The sequence below is a fragment of the Canis lupus genome, chromosome 1 (assembly GCF_011100685.1).
Source record: "Canis lupus familiaris isolate Mischka breed German Shepherd chromosome 1, alternate assembly UU_Cfam_GSD_1.0, whole genome shotgun sequence".
NCBI lineage: Eukaryota > Metazoa > Chordata > Mammalia > Carnivora > Canidae > Canis > Canis lupus.
The window spans coordinates 99,041,410-99,059,587 of record NC_049222.1 but is presented as its reverse complement, the minus strand read 5'-3'; the positions used below and the strand labels follow the sequence as shown (position 1 = coordinate 99,059,587).

Genomic DNA, 18,178 nt, shown 5'->3' with positions numbered 1-18,178 from the left:
GTTTTACCAGGGTGGCTGGCTTCTGTCTCCTGCTTTGACACTTCTTTGTTTTCCCCCATCCCTTTTTCCTGTCCCTAATTTCCCTCAGAATACAGTTATGGTGATCAGCGGACATTGGGTATTTTTTGGCAGGGCCATTTTTGAATTTGACAAGAAATGGGCAGTTAACTGGCGGTCTTGATGGGATTATTGTCACTAACTGGGAGGCTCCTACATAGACTGCTCACGTGCACAGTGTGCCGCACCCTTTATTATGGTTCTTGGACACTTTGGCTCTTTCGGGTGTTTCTGTGCCCAGTATTTGCAGATTCTGCACAGAGGGGTGTACGTGGGTACTGTGGCGGGCTGACTTTGACCACATGCTCCTCTCGTTTGCACAGGTGGCGCAGAGCATTGAGGACCATCATCAGGAAGTGATTGGTTTCTGCAGAGAGAATGGTTTCCACGGCTTGGTCGCTTATGACTCCGACTACGCGCTGTGCAACATCCCTTACTACTTCAGTGCCCACGCCCTCAAGCTGAGCCGGAACGGGAAAAGTCTCACCACGAGCCAGTATCTGATGCATGAGGTCGCCAAGCAGCTGGACCTGAACCCAAACCGCTTCCCTATCTTCGCCGCTCTGTTAGGTAGGTGGGCAGTGTGAATTGGCTTCGTTTGGTAGGATTCTTTGCTGGGAACACACTAGAATTTTAGTCAGTGCTGGGACGCTGTGGGGAGTCCCCCTCCTTAGTGCTGCTCCTTGCCTGGTATTAGTTTTTGGTGTCGTTGATAATGTGCTTCTTCTGTTTTTAAGTATTTGTTTCCGTGTTGTTCTGTCTGGGGCGGAAGACTGATTTTGTGAATAAATTCACTAATGCTTTGGGGAAAGTGCTATTTTAAAATCACAAATGTAAAGCACATTTTCACTATGAAAATTAGACATTTAATCCTTTGGCGTAAGTCATGTTCATTAGAGAAGAAAATGATGTGAGCTCAGCGCTGCTGCAGGTTTCAGCATGTGGAGGACACTCACAGGAAACAGCAGACCTGAGCTGCGTACCTTGCCTCCAACACCTGCATTTCACATGTCTGTAGAAACTCCCTCAGAGCAGTTCTTCATGCTGGATACCTAGAAAAGAGGAAGTTTTACATATTAATTCGTTCATGTAAAAATGACTTCCCAGTAGTTATATATTCATCTATCACTTTTGTTTGCATTTTTCAGTTTTTTTTCTGCCTTTTCTGTCCTGTCCTGGTCTTGGACACCCAGCACTAGTGGCTGGTTTTGTAGGAATTGTGCCCACAGGATGGATGGGCCTTGTGCAAGCCGGGCCCTCCTGGAGCTTCAGTGAGGGGCAGGGGGCGCTTGGGACATGCTGGCCCCGTGTGACTGCCAGGGCCTCCAGATGAGTGGGATTGTACATGTTCCCCATGTGTCCTCTCTGGAGTATGTAGGATGGCAGTCCTACTGTGGGCTGATCAGGTCTTGTAAACATTCCAAAAAGTTTTACACAGTTAAAAATTACACTGAGGTATAGCCACGAATTCTTGTGTATTTGGTGATGGCGTTTTAATAGGTGTTGTTCATATGGCTTTTTCTGTCCATTTTCTCAGGGAACTCTTAGGACTCAGGATTTGGAGAATTAAAACTAATTTTCTAAATATACTTTCATATTTCCAAATATCAAAATCTAGAAAGCATATTCTCTGATGTTAAAAGTGATTTTTTTTAAAGCAGGGCTATTCTGAAAAGTTTCCTGTTCACTTAAATGTTACACAAAATGACTTTGGCAGATTAAGTGACTGGAAAATCAGATGCTTGCAGCGTATTGGGATTCCCCATCTACTGTGACATACGGGAGGGTGTTTTTTATTGTGTTTGAGAAATGTTGAATGTATTTCTTTTTTTCTTAGATTTTTATTATTTTTTATTTTATTTTTATTCATGAGACAGAGAGAGAATGGCAGAGACACAGGCAGAGGGAGAAGCAGGCTCACTGTGGGGAGCCCCATGCAGGACTTGATCCCAGGACCCTGGGATTACGCCCTTAACCAAAGGCAGACATTCAAGCCCTGAGCCACCCAGGCGTTCCTGTTGACTGTATTTCTTAGGAGATAGTGCAAACTCTGTATTCTTCTAGCTAAATTATCCTGTGAAGTCTTAAAATGAATGAAAAACAATAATAACATTTTGAATAGTAATGAATTTACGGCTTGGGATTTCTTTTAAAAATTTAGACAAGTTATAGGTAAACTCTTAATTGGGTGAGCATTTTTAGATTTTGTGTAAAAGTTTTAGTGTCCTCAAATGAGACGGAGTATTTTCCTTTTCCTCTTTGTGATGGGCAATGTAGCCAGAGGAGTTGTTTTGTTTTAGAGAGGGCGGGGAACATATTCAATAAGTATGTAACCCAAATTTTAACAGACGACTACTGATGTTGGAATTGGTTTCATATTTTTTCAGATAGAAGCTTTAAAAAAAAAAAAATCTCAAGTTACATCATGCTTCCCAGTAAAGCTGTGTGCAGCCTGTGAGCCTGGGAAGGCAGTACGAAGCTCAGTAGGGCAGGGAGGACATACCTTTGCTCCTCTGGACGTCTGCGTCGAGTTCTGGCGTGTTTAGAATATTAGGATTAATTGGTTAATTACTAAGAATTCAGCTTGTTCTGCTTCCTGTTAGTAGCTAGTTAATGAATCTGCCTTCTCAGTGTGGAGGGGACTAAATCATATAAAACTCAAGTCATTCAGGACGTTGCCACTTTTAAATGGCACTGAGGGCGTGAACACATGGAGGATGTTGGTGTGCTGCCATCCACGCACTACCTGACGGGAGAGTGTTCCCCAGAATACAGCTCCTGACCAAACGCAGTTCTGATTTCTGACACAGCCCTGGTAAGAGGGCATGCAGCCGAGTGGCATTCCTGACACTGGTGTGGTCTATGCTTCATCGTCTGTGGGTGGTGGCAGGAGTGACGGAGGAGGTGTGACCCATATCATGTAACCTTGCTTAGAGAGATCCTGGCAGTGGGTGGTCTGCCCCTGCTGTGGAACCCGGTTGACAGGGTGCAGCGTGGAGCCTAGGGTCTCATGAGCAGATGGAGGCTCATATCCTGGTACCCTGGCCTCGCCAGCCTGCCGTTACCCCTGCCCAGCCAAGTCACTTCGGTTTTTATGCAGTCAGTTGAGATGGAAAGCCGTTGGAACCATCCTGGAAATCTGTGTCATTCTGCGGCAGCTGCACAAGCTGTCCCCACTCTGTATGGCTCTGTGTGAAATGACGATGAAGTACTTCCAGTTGTGTTGTAGAGGTTACACGTGCTGTGTCCAACCGAGGAGGCGACCCCAGGGACTGCAGGGTGTGGAGGGAGCCCCCAGGTCACCTTCGGGTTCTGACATGCAAAGCTGTCACTGCTGGGATGTTTCTTACCATGCTGTGTCTGTGTTGCAGGGAATCACATTCTGCCTGACGAAGACCTGGCTTCCTTCCACTGGAGCTTACTTGGCCCAGAGCATCCACTAGCCTCACTGAAGGTACACGTTCCTTTCGTCTCCAACATTGGTGGCCGCCAGCTGTGGAGTTGCTGTCTCTTTAATGATGCGCGAATGATGTTCCATTATTGTAGAAGGAAATAGGCCGCACAGTTAGCGATACCACGCTTCCCTCACTTCGGGACCAGCACTTCCTCGGGAAGCGCGCCACCTGCTTTATCTCGTTTCTAACACTTATGCTTTAGGGAGATTTAGGAAAGTCCTTAAAAGTTTCCTTAGAGGAATTCAGGCTGTGTTCCTAAGTAGGTGGAAATCTTTAGCTAAAGGTTTTTTATGTTTGATGCATATTAATGTTTTCAATAGAGTAATAGAGTCAGCTGTCACTTAGATCATGTCTTAGCATAGTTTGATAAATTTCATACCTTCTGTAATTTTCTAGAATTATAAAAGTCTAGTTAATAATTAAGGTTTCAGAGTTTGGATGATGGAGGAGACCTAACCAGGTTCATTAGAGAAATATTGCCTTTGTATGTTTCATTAACACTCTATGTTTTTATCTTTCTTGCCTTCCCATTGTGAAAGCAAGGCGTGTCAGGAACACATATGGTTTTCTGAAGTGGGAGGGCCACGGGGATGCCGTAGGCGTATTGCTGGCAGCTCTGGGACTCCGAGTCCCCTTTGCTGTGGTCACTGCTGCTCTTATAGAGGGCACCCAGGCCTGGCTTCCTGAGTGAAGGGGGAGCTTGGGACGGTTCCCAAAGGCGCTTCTGTGAAATCCTGTCTCCCGCCAGATGCAACACCCCCTGCCCCGCTGTAAACCATCTCCTGTGGTGGGTGGTTTCAAATTGGTTTTGTGTTTTAATTGGGAGTGAACTTTGGAGAAACTTGGTTGTTTAGGTGCATCTCTTTCCTGCCTCCTCCTCTGGCTTCTTGCCACCTGGACCCTCTCTGCTGGTGTGCTGGCCATCGGGATGCTTTCCCAGTTGTTCTAATGGTTCCCCGGGTCAGGGGTTTTCAGCTTCTGTCTGAAAGTTAGTTTTTCTCCTCTTGTTTTCCTTTTTTGTTTAAGATTTTATTTATTTATTCATGAGAGACCCAGAGAGAGGCAGAGACACAGGCAGAGGGGAGAAGCAGGCTCCCTGCAGGGACCCCAATGTGGGACTCCATCCCAGGACTCCAGAGTCACAACCTGAGCTGAAGGCAGATGCTCAACCCCTGAGCTACCTGGGCATCCCCAGAATCACTTGTCTTCTATGTGTTTTCTGTCCTTGAAGGAGAGAAGCTTTTTTCCTGCCATTGGCCATAGTATCATTGCTGTGTCCCTGGTGGTCCCACTGCCGCCCGAAGGCAGGTGCTGTGCGCATCATGTTTGCTGGGCACGAGGAGAAGGCTAGCTTTTTCCAGGGTTCGGGCAGTCTTGGGGTGTGGGAGGGCTCCCAGGATCCCAGGCCCCATGTGCATCCCAGCTGAGCTGGCCTTGGTCTCATGTCAGAGGTCACACAGCAGCACTGCTTGTGGGGTGAGTGGGCAGTAGGCCCAGTCTTCCAACAGGTCATGAACATCATTATCATGTGCTTTTCCCAATTTCGTGTTTAGAAAAATACCAAGTATGTGAGAAGGTGAAATAGACAACGTCCATCCACGTACCTACTTGGTCCTACAGTTAATGTTTTGCCATAAAGTCTGTTTACATCTATCTTTGTTTTTTAGCTCTGCTATTTGGAAGTAAGTTGCAGAGACCCTAACACGTCACCTGTGAAAACCTCAGTTTGTATCATGAAGCTGATCTGTTCCATGCTCACGTGACTGTTAGCAGTAGATCCTCACATCCTGTAGGGTGAAGTCCGTGCTCACGTTTCTCCAGTGTCCCTGCAAGTCATGGATGGTGTGCGTGTTGTTTCTAAGTCAGGATCCCTCAGGTCACGTCCTGAGCGCCAACACATCTGGCTTGCAGTGCACATACTGCACTGTGTTTATGTTTTGGCCTCTTGTGTGCATGTCCTGTGTGCAGCACCATCTGGGCTTCGTGGCAGACATGGGGCAGTTGGATGGGATGGTGTCCCTTCTCACCAACACCCTGCACCATTCATATCCTGTCTGCTTCATCCCTCTCACAGAAGTAACCACACATTTTGAGACTTCGGTTAGTTGTTGTGACACTTTGTAGTGATTTTTTAACCATCTGTGGTCCATACAGCTTTCACGGGCCTCTGACTCGTGCCCCCACAGGCATGTTCCTGACCCTTTCTGCCCCACCGTGCTGCGTGGGGGGTCACTCCCACCAGATTGCTGGTTCCAAAGAGGCTGTTCTGTGAATCGCTTACCTGGCGAGCCTGGAACATCAGTCTTCACCCTCCCACTGCGACCTCCTTGCCCACGGCTCTGGGTTGCTAGAACAGCGTGTCTGGGCTGGGCCTGTGGGCACAGACAGCCAGGTTGCGGGGTGGTACCTGCAGACGGCGGCTAGGAGGGGACAGGCCCTGTGTGGCATGCTGCTAGTCAGGGTTGTGGTCACTGGGGTGGGAGGGCTGTGCTGGACACATGCGGAACCTAAAATCTCAGGGAGTGGCAGAAATTGCAGGGGGAGGAGGTGGCTGGGCAGGTGCTGAGCTTTTCAGTTGTTCAGTTTCCCTGTGAAGTGATGCTAGTAAGGTGACATCAGATTTCTTAGACTTGATTTCATTTGTGCTCAGGACAGTAGGCAGCCATGTTATGTGACGGAAAATTCTAGAACTAAGGGTGAGGCCTTTGGGGGTTGTGGTCGGCCCTGGTGGGAGCACCTCCCACCCGTAAGCTTGGCTGAGTGAGCGCCCTTTCTTTGGGATTTTCTTGCTCCGTGATTTTGAGTCCTAGTAAGTGGTAGGATTTTTATTTTGGGTAAGCATTTAGTTTTAATTTTAGAAATATTTTTAATTTGGACCATTAGTTACAGGTCTTTGTATCATTTTAATGGTTTTGTGTTCTGAAAGTTCATGTTTAGTTCATGCACTTGGAGATTTTATTCTTGTGTTGTTCTGACCCTAGGTATGTCTGGCACGGAGCCCCGTCCGCTGCTGTTTAGGGGCCCCCCAGCAGGTGTGTGGTGTCTTGCCGCCCTGGCTTCCTGCCCGTGCTACTGTCCCACATGGATGATGGGTCTCTGCCCAACCACCATGCATCACCTGTAGCAGGCAGACGCCAGGGCCCCTCAAGTTCTTGGCCGTTGGAACAGCCCCCAAGCTCCCTGGCCTCTGCCTCTTCTTGGAGCTCTGACCAGCTTGGCCTGTGCCTGGCTCCCTTCCTGGTTCCAGTGTTGTTCGGTGTTTGTAACCCGCTTACCTTTCTCGGGCGAAGCCGGACACCAGGATGATCGTCAGGTCCCATCAGGAACATGGAGTTTAAAATTTTACCAAGCATTTCCCCTAAAGTTTCTCTGGCTTTGTATTTTTTTATGTGTCATTGTCTGCCACCAGAAGTCACTGAGGAATCCTTTATATAAAGGTCTTTAGGATAGGGTGCAGCCGTTGACCCTGGGGAGGAGGGAGTTGGGTTCTGGAACAGTGTCCTGGCAGGGTTCTCAGGGTCACGGGGTGGACAGTTGGGCTGTCCTGTCTCACTGTGCAGCCCACACGACTGCAGTGCTCCTGACGCTTGGCCATTCTCCCCCTCCTGGCTTCCTCGATGAGGCAGCATGAGGCTGGGTGTCCGGCCAGCCTGAGTCCTCAGGCCGTGGTGCCTGGCCCCCTGTGGGTTTCACGCCATGCACAGAGCAGCAGCATTTCGGGCCTGATGAGGTTTTATGGTGTAGCGGACATACCGTGCAACCTTACTGAACGAGGCTGGCGATCAGGTTCTTTCTGAAATCCTTCTCGAAAGTCATTTGGATATAATAACTCACCTGGAAGTCATCCTAGCATTCCCAAGGGCTGAGAAGCACGTCATTGGCTCTGGAGAAAATAACAGCAGGAGCTGGAGGGTTGGAGATGTCAGCCATTGTGTCCTGTGGAGGTGGGAGCTGATGCAGCCCCGCCCAGGAGACACCCACCCCAGCAGCCTGACTCCAGGTCATCCAGGGTCTGCAGGCATGTTTCTGTTTACACCGTGGCCGTCTGCACAGGGGCTGCACGTGTGCAGCAATCCACGTGGAGCTTGTGTGCACATTCACCCTCCCGGGCTCCACACCTGTAGGTCATTGAAACCTGCAGGGAGGTCTGCACTGTGATCAGTTCAAGTCTGCGTGGAAGATCCTTAAAGGGAAGATGCCAGGCTGAACTCAGGAGGTGTCTGCTTGTTTCTGTCTTCACTCAGAGCCCATGAGTGTGTGCATGCACCTACCCTGTGACCTCCACGTGCATACACCTCTCCATGCATGCACACCCTGCACACCTACCCTGTAACCTCCACGTGCGCACACACACACGCACACCTACCCGGTGACCTCCATGTGCATGCACGCATCCCTCCATGCACACCCTGCACAGGTACCCTGTGACCTCCACATGCACACCCCTCCATACACACACACCCTGCACACCTACCCTGTGACCTCCACGTGCATGCACACACACAAGCCTGCACAACTACCCTATGAACTCCACGTGCACAAATGCACACCTATCCTGTGACATCCGTGTGCACACACCCTTCCATGCACATACCCTGCACACCTACCTTGTGACCTCTGCATGCACAGACCCCTCCATGCACACACCCTGCACACATATCATGTGACCTCCACGTACATACATACATACCTACCCTGTGACCTCCATTTGCACACATAAACTCCGCGCCACCACACCCTGCACATGTACCCTGTGACCTCCACCTGCATGTGCGCGTGCGCACGCACACACACACACACACACAGTGAGCTGTGCACAATAAGCATTCCAAAGTGACTTGACCAGAGACATTGCCCTTCTTGAGACCAGCCAGGAGTGGGACCAGAACGCTATGTGACATAGTTGGGGTTTGCCGGGTGGTTACTCCAAAACTGCCGCTTGATTAGAAAGCTTGTTTTTCTTTCTATAACAGCCTTATTGAGTTATAATTGACATGTCATAAAATCACTCTCGTCAGAGTATACAGTTCAGTGATTTTTGGCTTTCACAGAGTTGTGTGAGCATCACCACTGTCTAATTTTGGAATATTTTCATCACCCCAAAAGCATCCCAGTGCCTGTTGGCAGTCACTCCTGCTTGTCTGCCTGCCAGCCCGTGGCAACTGCTGACCTACCGTCTCCAGACGAGCCTCTTCTGGACACTTGATCTGAGCAGACCTCTGTGTCCTTTTGTGTCTGTCTTTCTCACTGAGTGTGACTCTGCGGATTGTCATGCTGGGGCAGCTGTCGTGCTCACTCCTGTTTCTGGCAGGACCTGCCTCACGGGGGTGGACTCATCGGCTGGTGGACATTCAGGTTGTGCCTGCTGTTTGGCTGCCATCCTCTCAGGTGTGTGCCTGGAGCCAGACTCTGTGGTTCTGCCTGCCTTCCTGCATGGCTGCCCTGTTTCCTACGCCAGCGGCAGGCATGACTTCCTCACATCTGCCCAGCACTTGCCATCGTCTGCTGTACTTTCAGCTGTCCAGCGGGGATGAGGTGGTTTTCATCGGCTTTTCTCTGATGGGTAATGGCGTCGAGCATGTTCTCTGTGCTCACTGACCATTTGTTTATCTTTTTCGGAGGAATGTCCGTTCAAGTCCTTTGTCCATTTGTAAGTTGGGTCATCTGTCTTCATTATTGAGTTGTAAGAGCCTTTTTTGCTCTTTGTGTTTTTGTTTTGTATTGTGGGTCCTGTGTCAGAGACAGAGGGTCCGTGGCCTGTTCTGCTCCTTTCCTAATGTGGATTGTTGGTGACTCTAGAGATTTAGGCCATCTGAACACCACCTTTCACTGGTCCTGGTGGCTATACTCTGTCAGTTTTTGTCACCTGGGAAAGCCTGGGGCTTTGCTGGTCTCCTGCTCTACCTTCCAGAGCCCTGGGGAGCTCCATGCCTGGGGGCTGCCAGACAGCTTAGCTGCACTTCCTTCGCCTCTTGTTGGGTCTGTGGTCGGCCCTGCTGGACCCTGGCCTCCCCAGCCCAGAGGCCTGGCCTGGGTCTCCTCCCTGAAGAGCTTCATCTCTACTTGTAATCTTCACAACCCTCACCCTCAGTCAACACCACCTTCTGCTGGTGGTAGTTCTCAGTGTGGACACCTGCGGCTGGGCCTCCGGGGCCTCTCCACTCACCTCTTCTCAATGTCTCCCTTCCCGGGGAGCCCTCTTGAACTGGTTTTGGCACCACCTGCCTAGGGCCCCACGTCCACTGCGCTGCCCACGTCCTCCTTCCTCAATGGTGCTGCACCATCTCCAGAGAACTGCACACCCAAGCAGATGGTGAATTTGCAGTTGTGATTGGAGAGGGTCCTGAACAAATGGAAAGAGCTGTATTCATGGATTAAAAGACTTTTTTTTTCTAAGTGATTGAAAACTGATTTTAAGATTCACGTGGAACGGCAAAGGACCTAGAGTAACAAAATGTTGAGAAAGAAGAACAGAGTTGGAAGGCCCCGTGTCTCAGTGAAGCCGTGAGAGCCTGAGTGCGGCCCCGATGCTGGTGGTCCTCTAGGTCAGCGGAGCAGAGCAGAGTCCAGCAAGGGCCTGCATAGGTGGTCAGGTAATGGGAGGGGGCAGGGACAGTTTGTACAGTAACTGAATACCCATGTGCAAAAATGACGAGAACATAAAAATCAGATCTAGGAGAAATGTAAGAGGAAATCTTTACGTCTTTGACAGAGGCAGAGATTTCTTGGTGGAAAGAAGGAAAAGCAAGCAGCTGAGGGAAAGGATCAGAGTGTCTCTGGTAGTGGACCCGTGTCCAGAACCTGTAAGAGACAGCACAGTAAGAAGACATGGCCCAGCAAGAAAAGATGGAGACCAGTGTGAACAAGCATTCCCTGGAACGTTCAGTAGGTGTGCAGAGGCTGTCCATGTCATTAGGGAATGCCAGTCACGGCCAGCCCAGGCAGATGCGGTCCAGAAGGCTGCCAGAGGGCATGGCTGAGCGGCCACCTGGACAGCAGCGCCAGCCTCTTAACAGCCCTGAATACACACCTCCCGTGTGACTTGCATTCCTGCTGGGTGGCACTTGCCCCAGATGAAGCCACGTGTCACATACGTATGCCTGGGCATCCCTGCCGCTCTGCATGTGGCCTCAGATCCAGCCCGCGGCACCTGGTGGATGACAGGGGGAGGAGCGTCACAGGGAGGCCCTGGGAGCGGGGATGGAACAAAGTTGTCTTCAGAGAGGTCAGACACAAGGGATGCCTCGAAGACCACCTTGGTGTGGACCCCAGAAAGCGCCGAACTTGAGAGGGGGCGCCGCGGGCAGGTGTTGCGTGGGGCTGGCTGGGAAGGGCCAGGGACCGTCTTCCCCCTGGTTGCACAGGTGCATGGCCATATGCTTTCCACACAATCAGTGGGCTGTGTGCAGACCTGGATGGGTTTTACTGCTCAGAACACGTTTGTCCAGCAGGTTTATGCAGCAGGGAGCCCATCCCAACCTGGGCTGCCCGCATCTGCAGAGGAGAATCCCCTCCTGGATGTGTGTCCCAGGGTCTGTGGGTCCCACACTGCTCACTCACACAGCCTTCACCCCGGTGCCGGGCCCTTTCTGGTCCAAGACTGGTGTGTGCCGTGTTCTTGAGCCGAGCTGCTGTCACGGTGTGCGACCAGGGCTCCTGTGCCCTTGTGGCCCTCGGTCTGTCAACCTGCTCCCATCTCCCAGCCCCTCCCAGCCCCTCTGCTCGCCCCAAACCTCCGGGGGGTGGGTTTGAGGCTTAACCTGTAGTGATGTTGGGCGGCCACGTGGGCCTTTGTCCAAGGCCACCGAGGACTCGCTTGATGTCTGTGAATGGGTGAATGCCTCTCATCTCCCCGGGGTGTGAAGCACAGCACTAGCCAGCCTGTTCTCGTCAGCAAGCAGACCCCTCCCTGCCTTGCTTCCGGGATCCCAGCCTGGTTCTGTGCATCCCCTCCCTGGACCCTGGGGTCCATCCACATCTTGCTGTGGCCTCAAGCCTCCTGGAACATCTCATGTGCCCCTAGGGTCTCAGCTGCCATCGCTGTGTTGACCACGCTGCAGTGCGGTTCCACCACGAGACCCTTCCCTGATGTAAGGGTGTAGCCTGTCTGCTGAGTTGCCTCCCCTGGGACGTCCACCTGTGTGCCCAACGCGGAGTTCCTGTTCCCTCAGTGAGTCTATCCCCGTGTTCTGTGTCAGCCCGTGGTGGCAGCTGTCTGTGACCGCGCAGGTTACAGCTCCGGCGTGTCTCTGAGTCTTCCCCTCTCCTGCATCTGGTCTGACCCTTCCTGACCCCATCCTGCCTGCCCGTGACAGCAGTGCTGAGGGGTGTGCTGAGCCCTTGGCTCCCACGTCTGTCCTCACTGTGTCTGACAGAGCCAGGCCCAGCCTCATGCTCCCCACCCCCGCCCTTCCCCCGTGGCTCCCTTAGTCAGCAGCATGGATTTGGGCTTCATGGATCTGTTAAAAAAAAAAAAAAGGTCAGGGGGGCTGCTACTATAGTGTTGCCAACTCAGGTGTCCAAGTGGAAACGGCACAGGGGAGAGGAGCTTGCCATCTGCTATCAGTTGGTAGAGAGGATGTGAGGACGTCTCAGCCCTCGAGGCATCACTGAGAGCTGTTGGGTCCGCCATGAGTGGTGGCCGCGCAGCTCACCTGGCAGCTTCCACCAGCACCTTAGGGGGCTCTCTATGCTGTAGGACATCCACAGTGCACTATGTAGTGGTGTGTGAGGGTAGAGTGCCACGGTGCTCCTCCATGCGGTCCTCTGAGTGGCCCTCCTGGGGCCTGGCAGCAGTTTGTCTCCAACAAGAGCATGAGCCTGATGCCAGGGTGTTCAGGGCGCTGCTCCATCTTCCTGTTTTCACGCACAAGTGAATGAGCATTGGCAAAGTAGCCTTCAGGTTCCTTTCCTGACCGCCAGGGTTCACATTTGCTGCCATCACACTGTGCTGCTTTCCTAATGGTGATGCAGGGGTCAGATTCTCTGCTTCTGCTCAGCCGTAGTGTGGAATCGTGTTTTGCTCCCCTGTGACCCAGCGAGCATCCGGGAGGCTGCATGGGAGCAGCACCAACCCCAGAGTCCTGGTTTTGCGGGTCCACATGGGCCCCAGAGCTCAGGCCAGATGTGCTGTGACGGCCTGTGGGGGACTGAACGGCTATGACAGGCACGCGGTCCCCATCGTTGATCTGAGAGGTTTGCTCACAGCCTCGCCTGAGCACTTAGACCAGAGGATGAAGAATGAACAATGTGGGCTTGCAGAGACGTGCGGGGCGGATGGAGAGCATTTATGCGAAGTTCAGACATGAGCTGGGAGAGATCATGAAGGGTGTGTTGTTCTTTTTTGTTCTTGTTTTTTTTACTTAGTCAAAATTTATTTCAGACTAACCAAAATGGAAATGCTGTAGTCTCCTGTGTAAGCACTTCATATAAAACTTTCTGAAAATGCTGCTATTTTTTAATCCCTAGCAGCACGCTATAAGATTTTCAGAAGCAGGGATGCCTGGATGGCTCAGTGGTTGAGCATCTGTCTTTAGCTCAGGGGATGATCCTGGAGACCCAGGATTGAGTCCCACATCAGGCTCCCCGCCTGGAGCCTGCTTCCCCCTCTGCCTGTGTCTCTGCCTCTCTCTCTGTCTTTCATGAATAAATAAATAAAATCTTAAAAAAAAAAAGATTTTCAAAAGCAAAATACCAGTGAACTTTGACATACTTATGACATAATTAGGAGCAAAATTAAGATGCAGTTACAGTATGACATGAATCCGTTATAGTTTGCATCTTATTTTTTATTTTGTTTCATTTTAAAGCACTTGGGTTTCTAACCTGTCTCCTAAGTATCTTTATAAAGAAAATACTTCAAGTTACAAATGTTTGTCTACCGTAAACTGCTGTGCTGCAAATACCGTCTGGCTACTGGCAGCCACCTCCCCTCCCAGCGTCAGCTTTCTCATGTTGTTGTCAGTGGTAGCTCCTGGAAGCAGGTGGGGATGAGGTGGGCGGTGGACTGTGCCCCTAGTGGCTTCCCCGCAGCCCTACATGGTGCTGCAGGGGTCCTGGGCTGTATTCCCGTTTCCCGACCATCTGAGGATTTCAGGTCCCCATTAACGTGAAGAAAAAGACATTAAGTTGCCCCAGGTCATCTACTCTGTGTGAAGAAAGTGCACGAGAGAGAGATGACTTACCAGCATGTGAAGCCTTACCGTGGGCCCCCTTCCCCAGGCTTCTGGCACCACGTGGCCTGACTTCAAACTGCATGTGTGCACACATCTCAACGTGGTTTAGTTGGCTTTTGACTGGTTCCCTGGGTGTTAAGATGCTGGCCTGTATAAACATGTTCAGCTAAATCGCGTGTCAGAATGCGAACACTCTCCCTAAAGATGCAACACAGATGGGCTTGCTGGTGCTGTTCACAGGGCTGCAGGTGTGGAGCACAGTGGCCGCGTGCATGGGGTGAGGTTTAGGGAAGGAGGGAACTGAAGTGAAGACATCTCCTCGGGGGAGGATCGTTCTTTATAAAGGAGAAGAAAAATTACCAACACAAAAGTACAATCTATGGATTGAAGAATGTTCGCCCATTTTCTTTGTCTTGAGTCAACAGAAGCATCGTGAATGATGAGATTGAACTGGAGCGGATCTGTTTGGACGTGGAATGTGAGCTCATGCTCTGCCCTCACCAGAGGCATGGCTGCACTGCCAGCCTCCCCTGGTCCCCATGGCTGCACACCAGGTCCATGTGGGAGCCCCAGGCCCGCCAGGCCCATGCAGTATTGTGTCTGCAGGAGGCCCATGCACTGGCTGCTGGACCCTTCCCCGCCAGGTGCTGGGGCCTCCAGGAGGGAGTTGTTATTTCAGCAGAGAGGTTTTATTCCATCAGATGAACGTTAAGACCCTGTCAGATCATCCTTTCTTGTGGCTCATTTCAGGATGCTTCAGAAGAGTCTTCCACGTCATCTACATGCCATCCGGGAGAGAATCTTGGGTTTTAGTGGAATCCTCTGTTCTGTGGCTTGATGGATTTAAGAGTTGAAATGTCACATGGTAACTGCATCGTGCCATTTAAATTAATTTGTGGAAAAGTCTTTGGTTTTTGAAATGTGACCCAGACGAGGTGACATTATCACGTAAGTGGTGGAATGCTAGAACCCGGCAGCTGCAAGTGTGGTGGGACCCTCATTAGCTCACCTTTGGGTGGGGAGAGTGTCTCCTCGGGGTGTCGGGCAGTAACTCGTGTTGGGGCCCAACAGAGTCGGTGCCCCTAGCTGCCTGGCAGCCGGTGCTGGCTGTGCTGGGGAGCATGTGGTGAGGTCTTCGTGGACCTGGCTGCATCCCGGCAGAGTGGGTGTGCCCCGTGCTTACACCCCTGAGTTCATGACAGCTCTAGCGCTGGGCCGGGATTCAGAAGAAAATACAAGGTGCAGGTTGTCAAGAGGGGTGACCAGGTCGGGATTATCACAGCTGGGAAAATGGGGGGTGTCTGCCAGCTTGCAGATCAGAGGGGTCTTGGGGGGGAGGCCCACAGGGGACAGCAGCATGTGGGTGTAAGCGGGAAATGGGACCCTGGAGAAAGAGGAGGCTCTATGCAGATGCCTTGCTCAGGCGTGCCTGCCAGCACCCTCTGTGGTGTCTATCTGTGAGCAGGGGAGCTGCATACTCTGGGAGGTCTTTTCCAGCTCCAGAGTTTTTGTTTTTTTTTTGCTTGTAAAGCCAGTAACTAACAATTACTAAGATTGCTACCAGTGCTGTAAAAGGCAGATAATCATAAACGTTTTGCTTTTAATTAAACAGAATTTACTTTCTATCCTTGGAGACAAAAAGTACATGTTTCCAACTTTAATTTAGGTATATTGCAATTTATTTAAATTTTGTTTCTTTCCTAATGTTAAGCTTTGGGCTAAAATAAAAGTACAACTGCTCAAAGAAAAGAAAAAAAGGAGAAGTGGGGCTTTGGTAAAAATATCTTGAAGCCTGTCTCCAAGGAGCGAACGCTTAATTTGTGTGGTTCGGGTGTTAATTTGTTTTTACGAGTTGACAGGGATGGGTTGCTGTGAGTCCCCTGTAGATGCTGCCGGGGTAGGGGAGCCAGATGCTCCCCCAGAGCATTTTCTTGAAGATTTAGAGCTTTTTGGAACAGCAAGTCAGCATTCTAGATCGGCCGAGAGTTGGCATGCATGTGGCTGGAGATCCATGAGCCGTCTTCCAGGCTGGGATCTCCAGGGACAGCCTCCTTCCTGTTCCTGTGGCGGGTTGGCGCCCTCAGCTCTGTTCCAGCCTGTGGGAAGGTGTGGCTTCTTCCAGGTGCGCCTGCAGGGTTTGTCAAGAAGATACAAATTCTTGGTTGTCAGGAGCAGCAGCAGTTTAATAAGCTGAATATTTGCAGATATATCTGGATTTAAACGTATGAGGGATCATGCTTCTGAAAGGGATTCTGTGGGAAATAGTTTTGAGACTTGTGTGTAATCTTCGGTTGAATGTTTGGGGGGTTGTGCCCCAACTTGGTTTGAGAGGCTTGATTCTGGACAGCTGCAGGGCCATGGGGACCTGGGCGCTACTCGGAGTTGGAGATTGGGGGCTCAGGAGACTTGCTGGCAGCGTCAGGATGTCTGCAGGATGGAGAGTGGCAGGTAGTCATTGTCACCTGAGGCGGGATGGACTATGAGCGGCTCCCCATCGTCTGCAGAGGCACGGGGTCTGGGTACGTACTCCAAGAGGGATGATCTGTGCCACCTTGAGCCCCCCACCCCTTTGCAGATTTGGCCATTTTTATATCCCATAGGTTCTGTTCTCACTGTGTTGTCATCCATCTGTTCTCTATGTAAAACCCTTGTATGGCAGCCAGCCCAGCTGGGAGGGCCTTACTGGCTTTCAGGGTGCCAGGCCCACCCTGTGGAGGCCGGGAATCAAGGCCCTGGGCCCTTGGGCATGGCTGTCCCCATCCCCATGCTGTGTTCACGGAGGAGAAGGCGTTCCACAAGGATGGCACAGTGTTTCTGTCCTGGCTCCTCCCCGCTGGGCTGCCACCAGCTGGCCCTGCTCCTGCCCGACCGTGGGACCAGACACCCCACAAGGGGGAGCACAGATGGGATCTCCATTCCTCCCAGACTGGCTGGCTCATGCTGTTCGCCAGGCTTTGTCCCTGAGGAACACACGTGTACCCGTGGGCTCTCATCTTTGCGGGGAAGTTGAGTTTCCAGGACTGAGGCTGTGATGGGTGCACCAACGTACGTGGGGCTCTCTGGGGCCTTGTGCTGGGGTGTCCCTTCATGGGGGGCTGAGAATGCCACTCAGACATAGGGACCGGTGCCTCAAGGAAACCTGTTGCTTCTAGAAGAACAGAGTGTTGTCCATGCAGCTGAAGGTTTTCTTGATGGTGACTTAAAGGATAAACGTCAGTTTTTCTGGTGGGTTCTTCCAAGTCACACGCTCAGGCTCAGGTTGTTTGATTTTCTTCTGTTTTCTCTCTGTGTGGATATCTCAAAACAACTCAGATTTATCATCTTACTGTTCTGAAGGTCTCACTGGGCCAAAATCGAGGTATCTGCCGGCCACTGTCCCTCTGGAAGCTCTGGAAGGGGTTTGCTGGCTCTGCCAGGTTTAGGAGCCACCGTGCTCCTCAGCTCTGAGGCCAGTTCCCTGTTGGCATCCACCCTGGAGGACCCTGTGCTGACCCCAGACGGTCACAGGCTCAGGGCAGGAGCAGGTGGCTGTGGAGGCTCACAGCCTTTTGGGATCTGTGCTGTTTTTCATCTTTGTGATCTTCATGCCCAGATGAGAGATAAAGATTATTTTGTGCTATCATCTGATTTTTTTTTTAATTGCCAGAAACAAACTCAGTACCTGATTCATCTTTGTTCCTAAAAGAAGGATGTGACGATCATTATAGCTGAAGTCATATCTTTTTTTCATAGTGTTTTATTTAGTTTTTATGAAAGAGCCTAAAATCTTTTTTTTTTAACTTACTTTTCATGGAATCAGTATTCTGGGACAATGAAATATTCCAACGCTTATCCTGTATGTCTTTCACCAGACATGACCGTCAGCATGAGGGGTCAGGGGCCCATCTTTGTTCTGTTCGAAGCCGACCTGGCTCTCTGGGGTGCTTCCGAGCCTGAGCTGCATGCACCTGGCACGGCCACCTGTTGGCTGGTGTAGGAAGGATGGATGTGTCTGCAGCCTGTGGTTTTTCGTGACATGTTCTCTGCTGTGGGGCACGGGGTTTGGGGCTCAGGATCGACGGTGAGCAGGTCGCAGAGGTGTCAGAAGTAACACAGGCCTGCCGGGTGCTCCATGACCTAGCTAGGTGGAAGAGGCCAGGTTGTATTGAATAGCTGAGGGCAGCTGGATACTGCTCACAGAGGGGTGTGACAGGGCCTGTAGCTGCCGGGTCCTGCACTGGGGGCTCCCGTACTGACCTGTACCCTTGTTCCTCAGGTCCGGGCCCACCAGCTGGTCCTGCCTCCATGCGATGTGGTGATCAAGGCTGTGGCCGACTACGTCCGCAACATCCAGGACCCCTCGGACTTGGATGCCGTAGCTAAAGATGTGTTCCAGCATTCTCAGGTACAGCGCAGGCTCTGAGCACTCTGCACATGGGGGTGGGGGTGGCGAGGCCCCTCCCTTGGCTCCCAGCCTCTCCTGCAGCCTGTGCCCGGAGGGCTCCAGGTGGA

General features: G+C 51.4%; 1 protein-coding gene and 1 long non-coding RNA gene across 5 annotated transcripts in view; one reads left to right on the top strand and one right to left on the bottom strand.

Annotated features, from left to right (window-relative positions):
* Positions 1–18,178, top strand: part of FAM120A (family with sequence similarity 120A) — an 87,317-nt gene that overhangs the window by 14,857 nt on the left and 54,282 nt on the right. For all 4 annotated transcript variants that reach the window (XM_038527372.1, XM_038527371.1, XM_038527373.1 and 1 more), the window contains exons 2-4: positions 381–627; positions 3,429–3,511; positions 17,943–18,071. In XM_038527372.1, coding sequence (XP_038383300.1) covers positions 381–627; positions 3,429–3,511; positions 17,943–18,071 — 459 coding nt within the window. The remainder of the gene's footprint in view (positions 1–380; positions 628–3,428; positions 3,512–17,942; positions 18,072–18,178) is intronic.
* LOC102153628 lies at positions 901–7,014 on the bottom strand. The gene is made up of 3 exons (XR_005354385.1): positions 6,788–7,014; positions 5,794–5,884; positions 901–1,109 (listed from the first exon to the last, which is right to left on the bottom strand). It is a non-coding gene; the product is annotated as an uncharacterized LOC102153628 (long non-coding RNA).